Raw genomic sequence first — 13,112 nt, 5'->3', positions numbered from 1 at the left:
TGTTTAAATTTATACCCTCAAATAGCTGCATAATCAGACAGTTGAAGACAATCAATTCTTTTGACATTGATTCAATGTGTACTATTAACTGATGTTTATCAGTACAGTTCCTTTTACCTTGTTTCTTCAGACATCTATTTAAAAAGCTATCATTAACCAATTGTCTTTTTTCTTTCACCTACCAAGTTTTTGATAGAATCAGAAAGCTTCTCCCTTTTGAGAACAGAATGTTAATACTTAACTTTTTTTCCATTAATAAATGCTGAATTATATGTCAGTTGTAGAGTAAATTAAGTTTTTAATATTTGTCCATTCAAGTCCCTCCCATGCATGAAAAAATATATATAGTTTCATTATAGAGCATAAGCCTGCCATCTAGAAACTTTGGGGGAGATTTTCAAAAGCACACATGGGATAGGAGCACGAGCCCCAGGATTTATGTTCCTAAATCCTTTAGATGCTTTTGAAAGCCTTCCCCTTTGAGTTCTGAACTCTCTTCCCTCCCCTCAAAAAAGTTAGGATTGTGGAAAGAGGAGACAGGAATGACGGTGTGTATGTGATCAGTAATCTGTAATAAAGCATAGTTAACCTGTTTGTCATTCTTGGAAATACAATTAGCGCCCATGGCCAACTCCATAAGTTGGAAGCAAGAACTGGGAAGGTAGATGGAGCCTGAGACTGATGAATATCTGGAAAATATGAGATTCATGCACAAATCAAGATAAACGTAGACAATGCCATTGTGATACCAACCTTGTTATATGCCTCTGAAACTTGGTGAATACTAGAAAACCACAACGGGAAACTTAAGGCATTCCATCAGAGATGCTTGCAGAGAGTAATTGGTGTCTGCTGGTGTGATAAAATAAACAACACTGATCTGTTACAAAGGACTGACCAGCATACGGTACAGACGATGATTCAAGAAAGAAGGCTGAAGTGGTTTGGACATGTTGTATGGATGTCAAAAAACTGTGCTCCTAGTCAAATTCTTGACTGGATATTACCTAGTGGAAGACGGAAAAGAAGATAACAGATGACATATAACAAAACCAATGAGGAAAAATACTGCTGTCATGGAAAAAGACTAAAATGTAGCAAGAAATGTGGCACTAGACAGATGGAGATGGAAAGACTGAGTGAGTTGCCTCATATGTCACAAGGCAAAAGAGCATCTAATATAATGTAAATAATATGTAGCCTGTTGATACTGTAAATTCTGTGGATTTGGGCAAGTCATCCAACTTCTACCTTAATTACACCATCTGTAAAACATGGATAATATGAAACTTCCCAGGATTAGTGAGAGGATTAGCTGGGTTTAAAAATCACTTTGAAGACAAAAAGTATTAGTTGTGTGGTTATGCTCAGTTACTTGAAACTATAACCCTTATCTACCCCCGATATTTTTCATTTTAAAAAGGTATCATTCTGCAGTAGGAGTTTCTTAAATATGAATGCATTTATTGAGCACCGACTGTGTCTTCAGCCCTGTATGGATGAAGACACTTCCTGCCCCAACAGAGCGTACAGTCTAGTTCAGATACATTATAGTAAAGAACATAACAGAGGTTGCAGATTTTTTTAAACCTTGTTTAAAGAAAAGAAAAAAAAAAAAAGGCCACACAGCAGTGTTGAAAAGCGTTGTGGAAGGAGTATCTTTCAGAGGAATTGGCTTTACAGGGAGGGAGTGTCTAGCCTCAGAGGTTAGACACAAGTTGAAGAAACAGGTAAAAGGGGCATTTAGGAAGACCATAGGCAATACGGAAATGGTTGGAGATAGGAGGAAATGAGAGCAGGCTGTCACTGAGTTATGCAGAGCCTTAAAGACGATGGTGGGAGGTTTGAAACTGAGGAGGAAGGCAAGAAGCTAATGAAGAGATTCATAGAGGAGAGTAGCATGGCCTGAGTGGTGAGAAAGGAAGGTTATTTGTAGGGATGTAGAGGAAGCAGTGAAAGGCTATGGCCAGAGTTTGGATATGAAACAATGAGAGTGAAGACTGTTATAACAAGGTTGTTAGCCTGACTGGCAGGGAAGATAGTGGAGTTGTCTATAGTGATAGAGATGGAGCTTTTGAATCTGAGATGTTCCAAAGAACTGAAGATTTCATTTTTACAAAAATCACTTAATTTACATTCTATGAAATATTTCACAATTAAAAAGTGATTTGACTTATATTTAATGTATTACTATCCAAAAAATATAAAGTTATGATTTATTTTCTCATACATTTCATTTAAAATTAGGTATGGGACTGTATAAGAGACAAATCAAATGGTTTGGTAATGGAATAGAGTCTTTCACCTCTCAGATACTTGTTCCAATCTAGCTCAGGTCAGTCTGGCTGTTTGATGGCCTGTGTGAAATGAGCTGGTGACCACCGTCCTCTGGGGGGGGAAAATGTGTTACAAACCCAGAATCAACTACTGACACCTTTGGGAAACAGACAGACTATTAGCAACTGACATGAGAGCCATTCTCTCCATCTGTACACATTTCACAGCTGTACATGATTAGCAACAAGTTTTGTCTATTTAAAAACTTACTAGAATCAACACTGAAAAATAAATTTTATTTAAGTCAGCAAGTAACAAGAGGATACACATTACATTATTCAGTCACTATTTGTGGGTGCTCTTTTGGAACAGTGGACTAACTGCTTAATTGTCAGGAGTTGCTTTAGCAGAATGATCAATAAGATTTTTATCAGGGGTCTCATAGTAATACCAGGGCCCATCTCCCCTCTCTCTCATTAGTCGACGTGCCTCCAATTCCTTCAGTCTATAAGAAATGGAAAATGAAAGACAAATTCAGCATGTAATTTATCATCTTCCATGGGCCACATTTAACACTGATATCAAAGGAGTCATACGCTCTTACATCAGCATTGCATTTGGTCCTATATATTCTACGATGTCCGTGGGAACAATACTACAAATATGAAGAATTATCCATGGTGTTAAATATTCCATCACTGTGTTTCATTATACACCTCTACCCTGATATAATGCAGTCCTCTGGAGCCAAAAAATCTTACCGCGCTATAGGTGAGACCGCATTATATCGAACTTGCTTTGACCCCCCTGCTCCTTGTCCCCTGACCGCTCCCTCCAGAGACCCCATCCCTAATCACCCCCAGGACCCCACCCCTACCGAATGCCCCTGCTCCCTGTCCCCTGACTGCCCCGACCCCTATCCACACCCCCTGCCCCGACAGGCACTCAATGGCTGTGGCAGGAAGTGGAGCAGCCCAGCCCCAGCCCGCTCCACTCCACCAGCTCCCAACCATGGCGCTCCGCTTCCGCTACTGCCAGTGTGTGCAGGGAGGTTGGGGAAAGGAAGCGCCCTGTACTCACCTGCGGCGGGAAGTAGAGCGACAAGGCCCCAGCCCGCTCCACTTTCCTTGCCCAGCCCCAGCTGTGTCGGGGTGTGTGGGTGTGTGCATAGGGGGGTGGGGTGTTGGGGAAAGGTCCCGCACTCATCAGCAGGGGGAAGCAGAGCAGCCTGGCCCCAGCTCGCTCCATTCCGCCAGCTCCCAGCTGCAGCGCTTCACTTCCCGCTTCAGGTAAGTATGGGGGCGTCCCTTCCCCAACCTCCCTACACTCACCGGCGGCGGGAAGCGGAGCACCCCAGCTGGGAGCTGACATGCTGATCCGCGGGAGCGCTTCTTTACCACGTTGTATGCGAACCCGTGTTATATCGGGATAGAGGTGTATTTACTTGGTTTTTCAGTAAACTAGCTGAAGAAATAATAAAATAACAATAAAAAAAACCTGATGAGATTTCTAAACATAGACAGTAGTCTCCTTCATAATCATGAACTGAAAACTTTACCAGATACCTTCCAATCAGAAATAACCAGGAAAGATGAAGGAGGGAGGGGCTCCACCAAGAAAGTCTAGGGGCAACATTCCAAGAAGCTTAGCACCTCCTCTGTTAGTGCTCAGTTTACCCAAGCAACAGCAGCATTACACTAACATAATACTGGACAATGTCACTGGTGCCCATGGTTTTCTGGACAGCAGCAACGAACCAGAACGAATCTACAAGCATTAGCAGAGACACAGAAGTTGTCTGTCCCTGACTCAGGAAGATAAAACTGCACTGGTTTACACTTGTTTTGTGCTTGAAGAGTTATTGGTACAATTATTTTTTTTTAAACTAAAGTTACATTCTGTAGCAACTGATGGTCTAGAACCAATATTTGCCATGAAAAGCTTCTCACTCAGCAAGGGCCAGGTGATTTTTTCAAGCCCTGTTCCGATGTCCAATTTAAGAGAAAAATTCTGCTATTGTATCATCACTGAAATGGTTTAGTACAGTATATAATGGCTTTTAAAAGCTTCAGCAAACCCATCCTGTCTTTACCTTAGGTCAGTTTTTTTAGCTTCAGTATCAACTATGGCCAACATTTTTTCATATTCCTTTTCAGGAGAATCAAGGAGATAACGAGCAATCCACCTCGTTATAGGATGCTGGAAGAGATGAAAATAAGAATATTAGATTATTCATGTAGTTTCCACACAAGAACCCGCCACAAATAATAATGATCGGGAAATCTGATCACATTAAATATTCTTTCTAGTACCATTTACCATGATAACGTGCAATTAAAAATTATGTTAGGCTGCATACCCCTAATTCTGCAAACACTTATGTGCTTAACTGTACTATCATGAGTACCACTAATTTAAGAAGGATTACTCACAGTTACACAGTTTAGCACATGAGTAAATGTTTGGAGGATCGGGGCCTATGAAAAAAAAGTTACCCATTTGCCATTTTTGACATTATCCAAAATAACACACAATAGAATAGAATGTTGTGGAATAAAAAAAAAAAAAAAGAAAGAAAAAGAGAACAGTTATAATGGGGGAAAATCTGTATTTCATATTTTAAGAACAAAGTAAGACAATTTCTGAAATAGAGTTAATCAAAAATTGCTACCATAATCTCCATAAAATGGACTCCAAACCTATTACTGTGAAGATTCAGTAATCTTTATACTAAGTGCTGCTTGCACATGGAAGCTTTTATTTAATTTTCAATTCCAGTGTAAATTGAACTAGTCACATAGAGGTCTGTGTATTGCTATGTACAATCATTAGCCACTTAAAAACAAAAATATAGTTACATCAAAAAATCAGTGACAGTTGTAAAGTAACATCTCATGAACCACCAGGGCTGTGATTCTCAGCAAAATCTTTGTTTTTAGCTCTGAAAAGTTGAGAGATATTGGACTTTGATTCACTGCTGACAAACACTATAAAATAGAGCTGTTAAGCGATTCAAAAAATTAATCATGATTAATCGTGAGAATAAAAAAATTAATAGCAAATAACTGCAGTTTTAATCACATTGTTAAACAATAATAGAATATCATTATTTAAATATTTTGGGTGTTTTCTACATTTTCAAACAGAATACAAAGTGTACAGTGCTCACTTTTTTATTACAAATATTTGAACAATAGTACTAAGTACTTCAGTGCAATCTCTTTATCATAAAAGTTTAACTTACAAATGCAGAATTACAGTTATTATTATTATTTTACATAACTGCACTCAAAAATAAAACAGTGTAAAACTTTAGAGCCTACAAGTCCACTCAGTCCTTGCTGTGGATAGGGAATAATTTCACTTCAGGATTTTAGCATTCAGTAGGGAAGTGAATTGTGCAGGAGGCTTTATTTTCCTGCTGCTGCTGGGTTAGCCTTTATTATGTATACTATTTGGTGTGTGTCTCCTTTAGAGGAGTCTTGGCTTACTGAAGGGGTAAGATTTTTTTAATCTCAGAAGGTCAGTATTGTGGAGATGGGAGGGGTGTGAGTTGTGCAGGAGAAGGGTGAATTCTTGCTGCTGCTCCTGCTGGGTTTCTGAGCTTGCTAGGCTCACTCCCTGTCCATAGAGAAAGAGAATTTCATCTTAGAAATCTGCAGTTAGTGTTGGAGGAGGATGTGTGAAGGTGAGGGGAGAAGCACTGACTTGTGCAAGAGGAGGTTCTGGGAGGACAGAGGGTGACAATGTGGGGGGGGGGGCAAGCAATGACTTGTTCAGGAGGAGGGTGAGGGAGGTGTCTTGCTGCTGCTTCTGGAAGGGTGGTTTCTGGCACTGGGCTCACCACCAGGCTCTCCTCCTTTTACTGAGCGAGGTGGGCTCCCTTCAGCTGAGCGAGCCGTTATTTGCAAGGGAGTATTTTACCTCAGGGACTCAGCATACAGCATGGGAAGAGAGGCTAGTACAGGGAAGCTGAGCTCAGCAGGCCCCTGTTCTCTATGGGGTACCCCCAGAGTGAGGGGCCAGCTTGGAGCAATGGGGCATGGCATGGGTGGGGGAGGGTGTCGGTCCCTGGAGCAAGGAGCTGGCTGGGGGCAATGTGGCATGGCATAGGGGAAAAACGGGGGGAGAGGGGATCAGTCCCCGAAGCGAGGGGCCAGCTAGAGACAATGGAGCACAGTGTGTGGGGAGGCTGATCCCTGGAGTGAAGGGCTGGCTAGGTGCATTAGGGCACAGTGCAGGGAGGGGCGGGCCCATCTCCAGAGCAAGGGGTCAGCTGAGAGTAGTGGGGCACGGCAGGGTCAGCATCCCTACCTCTCCACTGGAGCCGGGATGGGAGCCACTTCCTCTCCTCTCCTCTCCCTGCCCTCCGAAGCCAGATTAGCATTACTGTGCCTGACCGGACACTGTCAGGTCCCTCCACAGCTGATGCCTGCCTCCCCACCCAGAGGTAAAAAATTAACGCCTTTTAAAAAACGAACGCATTAATTTTGTTTTCAGTTAATCACAGCCCTACTACAAAAGTATGAACTTCCTGGTATTCATTGGTTTCAGTGTAGCAGCTGTGTTACGTCTGTATCCGCAAAAAGAACAGGAGTACTTGTGGCACCTTAGAGACTAACAAATTTATTAAAAAAAATGCTTATGCTCAAATAAATTTGTTAGTCTTTAAGGTGCCACAAGTACTCCTGTTCTTTCTGGTGGTATTCATTGAAAGTCATTCTGATGAGATAAACAATGTAATTTTAAAGTCTAGTATCTCAAGACCTGGAGCTCAGAGGAGTGTTCAAAAAACAAAACAAAAAAACCCTTGATGGACTGGTGAGAGCCCTTTTGTTCTTTACGAATTTTATGTTCACAACTTCATGTACAGTGCTCTTACTGTTTACACAGCTATGTACAAGTCAGCTGCATCTGCTACTGTTAGTATACCACAAACAGATGTAATAAAATAACATGTACTTAATTTGAAAATTGTATATTTGCATGAAGACTCAATCCCATAAAGTAGCCGATATCCTCATTAATATATCCAACACATTTTAAATATTTTCCTCCCAAGATCGATGTATGATGAGGAGGAATGTGCTGGAAATGCCATATTCCTTTCATAATTTTGTACTTGCTTTGTGATACTCCCAGTGCTCTGGAACATAACCTTCTGGAATTTCTGCAAGTTCAGCTTCACCTGCCAAGAGAAAATGGAGGGATGTTCAATACTATTGACATTTTAGAAACACACTTTACTTTCCTCATACAAATAAAGACCAATTAAAGAGCATTTCACACGCAAAGTATTTAAAGAGATACCATCAATTTGATTCTATTCAGTTTAAAAAAAGTGAGTTGGAACAGCCTGGAAGTAGTTTCAGGTACTATACCTGCTTCTGAGTCCTCCTACCAATTCTGTTCTAGTTACACACTCCTATATTTTAACCTACACAACAAAAAGGGGAAATGACTGACTATACAGAGGAAAGAGTGAAACTGACTGTACCCAAAGTGCCATCACAAAGTAAACAAGCTAGAAAAAAAAACATTAAATACGTTTTTCTCTGATCATTCAATTAATGCAATCTAAGGTTAATTACATTGTAGGTTAAAAAAAAAAGTCAGGAGGAATTTTGATTTTAAATTGGCAGTGCCCTGTTAAATGTATATTCTGTACACCTATCTTGAAATATGCACAAGGTATATGTTTAAATCCAGACAGAAAACATTAACTTCATTATGTGGGCAGCTCTGCTGTGCACATACATAAACATCACTGATGCAAATATGATTTGCACGGGAATATCAAATGGAGAATAGACACATGTGTAACTACTGATCAATTCTCTGAAGCTTCCCCGCATTTTATAAAACAGATAGAGAAGGAAGAGATCTTAGATCAGCTACGGAATTCTCCCCGTCAGTATATTTTTACACAACATGACTCAGGCTACGTTTTAGTCACCGGTATTTTTGGTAAAATTCATGGACAGGTTACAGGCAGTAAACAAAAATTCACGGCCTGTGATCTGTCCATGGACTTGTACTACATACCTCTAACTAAAACTTGGGCCAGGTGCCATGGGTGCTGCCTGGGGGCCATGGCCCAGGGAGCTTTGCGGGTGCTAGGGGGTGCCGCAGGTCCTGGGGCGGGGAGCAGCCCGGGACCTCCGCTGGTGCGGGGCAGCAGCACACAGCCTGGGACCCCCACTGGTGCTGGAGGGGTGCAGGGGGAGTTGGAAGGGCTGGCAAGCTCCCTACCAGGCTCTGCGCGGCTCCCTGGAAGAGGCCGGCATGTCCCTGCAGTTCCTAGGTGGAAGGGTCGGGGGCTGTGCGCATTGTCCCTGCCTGGAGGCACCACCCACTGCAGCCCCCATTGACTGCAGTTCTTGGCCAATGGGAGCTGCAGAGCCAGCGCTCTTGGTGGGGGCAGCGCATGGAGCCCCTCTGGCCTCCCCCTCGAGCCTCTCCCCGAGGTAAGTGCCGCCTCACACCCAACACCCTGCCCCAGCCCTAGCCCTGAGACCTCTCCAACACCTAAACTACTGCTGCCTGGGGGTGGGGTAGGGGGCAGAGGCTGGTGCAACTGGCCCAGGGGCTGCCAGAGCCAACCACACTGGCTGCTGTAGAAGTCACCGAGGTCATGGAAAGTCACAGAATCCATGACTTCCATGACAGACATGCAGCCTTAAACATGACCCATAATTACCAAGCCAGCTTTAGAGATAAGGGTCTGAAATACTATCAGACCCATTTTCATTTATCCAACTTTTACAATGTTCAACAATGTAACTTAAACATCACAGAAGTGCTTACCAATGAAGATGTTGACATACGTTATAAATACTGCTAATGGTATCCCAGGTAATAATATATAGAATCTCTGTTTAGCAGGGGGAGGGAAAAAGACACCAGATTAGTCTGTGAGAACAATATATCACTTCTTCTGCAAATCTCAGTTACTCTTACAATTATCTCTCCTGTATTAGAACATCAAAATCTGAACTTCCACAATATTTCTGCTGTATACCATCAAATATGGTTTATTATTGCAACTGGAATACCTAGTGTTTCCAGCTAAGGATCTCAAAGCATTTCAGAAAATAGTAAACATGCCTCAAAACCCAGGTGATACACGTATTAATCCCATTTGTACAACATAGCAAATTGAGGCTCAGAGAAAATAAATGATTTAAAGTTATAAAGTTGAATCAGTTTCAGAGCTGGGAATGCAACATATAAGTTCTCCATCCCAGTCTCTTGTTCTAACTACTAGGCAATACTGTTGCTATGTAAAACAATTTTACTCAAAGCTTGGAGTTGATTAACTATAATGAAGCACTAAAACTACCTTTGACTGAACTTGAGTCAAAATGCAATTTTTAAAAAACCCAATGCAAGCTGAGAATTAATATTTTATACAAAATCTGTTAAAAAGATACAACAATGATCAGTTATTGGAGGGCCCTCACTCCAAGGAGTCCAACCTGGCTGACTATTTTCCCCACATAATGGATCTGATCAGAAGCCCATCTTTTCATTGACTTGAACTGGCTTTGGATCAAGCCTACAGAGCCTAAATCTCTGGTGTGGGTGGGCTGGATGGAAGGAAGATGCACTTATTATGCGGTAGTAATGGAGGGCTCCTGGACTTGGAGCCAAGTTTTACACGACTTAAGAGCCAACAGCTAAAACATTACTAAACCTGCAAAACTGATGACAGTTAAAATTTAAAAACACAACAGGCAAGGATTTAAAACAGCAACAATAAAAAAGTAGCAGTTAACTAAAAATAGCATATAAAGGAGAAACTGAAGATACTTCATTTATATATATTACACACACCCACAATTAAAAAAAGGTCACTAACATAATAGATATCAATCATCACTCTGAGCACTTGGCTGGTATGACATACTCCTTTGCCCCATCTGTCTTTGTCTTTATAAATGGTAAATTCTTCAGGATAGGGACTAGGAAATCTTGTTTCTGTAGCTAGTGCCTAACACATTTTGGATGCTATTGCACTGTAAACAATAGGAATGAGTGTATTAATGCCTTAAACACAGTCCATCATTTACAAATTATTTAAGTTATACTAAGAATTGCAACAACAAAAAATTAACTTACCAGCAACCTCAGAAATCGTTTATCATAGAAATCTGTTGGCGTGATGACAAACATTCTTTTCCCATGGCTTGCATGTCGTACTGCAGCTGCAAAATTAAACCAGGATATTATTATGTCCTTTTCCCATCTGCAGTGATTACGTACAGGAGAAACTCTGCGATGCAGCCAAAAAAAAGTAGCAAAACATTGAGTAACAGGTGGGTTACTGCAGACTGGTAAAGGTATTTGTTGTTTTGCCTAGGACAGCAGGACTCCTAGAGCTAAGCCCAACTGTATGCTACAGAAGTGGTGGTATTCCAAGATAAAACTCTCTCTATGGAGCAAATCATAGAGGAAAAATAGATGAGTTGAGGAAAATGTAATTTGCACAAGAATCCTCCATATAAAATTTCTACAGTTAGGTAACACACTATCATGCTACTAGGTTTTGACTAGGGTGGCCAAAATTTTAACCCCAGGTCTATCGTGGAACAGGAGTGAAGGTGACATATTGGCTCCTAAGTGGACACTTGTGCATATGACTATAAGCTCTCACTTTTGCACTGTATAGGCTTGGCAGAAATCAGTTTTTATTTTTTGTATGATTTTGATGGATAATATCAATGTTCATTTTAAATTGATACAAATAAGTTTAAAATATTCACAGTTGCAGGAAATTATAGGATTTGAAAAGAAATGAAATCAACAGCTAGAAGCAATGACTGAGATACTGAAAAGGAAGTTTATATCTGGCTTTACTACACTTTAAGTGTGGGGGCCTGCTTGACATTTAGGTTCCAATCTTACAACTAGCTCAGTGTGGGCAGATCTCTTCACCAGCAAAGAATCCCAGCGGGTTCAATGTAGCTCAGTGCAAGGACCTTCTCATACGGTGCACATTAGAAGATCAAGGTAACAAGAAAATTCTCCATGCAAGGGGGAAAAGTAGCAGCAGCATACAACACGACCAACTTGAATTCAAGATGTTCCAGAAGGCTACTGGAAGGCTACTAGCTAGCTATTTCAAGAAAAGAAACTTAACAGCTTTCAGCTCCCATCTACAGAGCTCAAAGACCACCCCCTAACATAGGATCACATTATCTCCTTTTCCAAAAATGGAAACCAAAAATGAGTATTTTGCCCAAGGTCATTGTGACCCTTTCTCAGGGTGCCCAGGACTGTGTCACTTTGTTTCCCCCTCACAGAGGCAGAGAGTATCTCTGACACTGCCAGTCCTTCAGACACCCAACATCACTTCTCTGGGCTTATGCTAGCTCCTACTTTGCACTGCAGTCCTCTTTGAATCATCTCCTTGTAGTGTCCAACCCTTAAGCACTGGACACTCACAGAAATACCAGGTTCACTATCCCCAAGAGGAAAGTGTATATACAAGTTTGATTCAACTGAAAGTCAGCTCCTATATAACATCTTAGCACGGAGATATGTTTACAGTGAAAACAATAATAAGATTATTATCAAAGGCTAAGATTTAAAAGATAGAAAGTAAGGACAATGGAAACAGAAAAGTTACATATAAAACAAAATTGTAACACGTTTTAGAGATTACTCTTAAGATAATAGTCTACCCTCCTGTCTAAAACAGTCTATTCTCAACTAAAGCCTTCTTTCAGCATCTCAGGATTTATGTGATCCCTCTTTCATAAATGCCCAAAACACTGCCTTTTTGCTTCCTCGGTGAAGAATCAAGGGATGTCTTTTTGCCTTCTACTAATAGTCCCAAAGTTCACTGTCTTTGCACATGGCCAGGCTAAGCCTTATGGCTTGTTTTCTTTTCCTGTATGCACCTTTCTTATTGATTCCATATGTAAATAGAGCTTTCACTATATTGCTTTACAGTGCTTAATCTACAAGGCCAACAGAGCAACCCTATGAATCCCAAATATCCTTTGTCTGACCCAAAACCTGTTTGTCACAACTGCCTTGGACACAGACTTTAAAACATTTTCATTACACATACATAGCGTTTTATATAGCGTTCGTACCATACATTTTACAACAATATTAATGATCAGCATGATCCTGGCTTTCATGTAAAGCCTCACATGAAAGTCTTCATAGACAAATACCATGAAAGCAGTGCACTGCGTGCAATGAGTTTCTCAGGCCTGATAGGAGTTACTGTTACAGAACAGGGAACCCTTTGCCAGCTGGTACCAATTGGCCTCGGTCTGACAATCAATCACACGAGAGTAGCAGAATCAGGAATAAACCGAAATCCTCCAGACATGCGCTAATCACTAGAAAGAGGACCCCCCACCACCACCACCACCGAAGGGCCCCTTGTCCCGTCCCCTCCCCAAAGGAAACCCCACCACCACCATAGGGATCCCCTCTTCCTGCAGTACCCCCGTCCCCAGAGGAAACCCAACCCCCTCCCCCCGCTCCGCAGAGACACCGAGCCCCCACCTCGCTCCCCAAGGTCACCCCGCTACAGAGGACACCGAGCTCCCCGCCCCAGCTCGGCAGCTCCATACCGATGATGCCGGAGGACACGACATTCCTGCCCAGCAAGGAGACGCGTCCCCCCCCTGCCGCCCTGAACAGGACCGTGCGAGTTCCCAGCGCGGCCACTGCCCGCAGCAGTAGGCTCATGGCGGCCATGTGTGAAACTGGCACGGGGCGGGGCCGCTGGCCATTTACCCCCAACGAGAGCGAAGCCGTGGAGCCACCATCTTGGAATCGGGCACGCTGTCCGTTACAGTAATTCCACCCCT

The 13,112-nt window shown here is 42.0% G+C and overlaps 1 protein-coding gene across 1 annotated transcript; it reads right to left on the bottom strand.

Moving 5' to 3' along the window:
• Window positions 1-2,554: 2,554 nt before the first annotated feature.
• NDUFB5 (NADH:ubiquinone oxidoreductase subunit B5) lies at window positions 2,555-13,053 on the bottom strand. The gene is made up of 6 exons (XM_050966183.1): window positions 12,873-13,053; window positions 10,399-10,484; window positions 9,085-9,151; window positions 7,404-7,465; window positions 4,370-4,476; window positions 2,555-2,782 (listed from the first exon to the last, which is right to left on the bottom strand). The coding sequence occupies exons 1-6, from the start codon at window positions 12,997-12,999 to the stop codon at window positions 2,662-2,664; spliced, it is 570 nt and encodes a 189-aa protein (XP_050822140.1). The 5' UTR covers window positions 13,000-13,053; the 3' UTR covers window positions 2,555-2,661.
• Window positions 13,054-13,112: the final 59 nt, after the last annotated feature.

Source organism: Gopherus flavomarginatus, chromosome 8 (assembly GCF_025201925.1).
Source record: "Gopherus flavomarginatus isolate rGopFla2 chromosome 8, rGopFla2.mat.asm, whole genome shotgun sequence".
NCBI classification, from domain to species: domain Eukaryota; kingdom Metazoa; phylum Chordata; order Testudines; family Testudinidae; genus Gopherus; species Gopherus flavomarginatus.
Note: the sequence above shows the minus strand (reverse complement) of the source record. Positions and strands in the feature narration are given on the sequence as shown.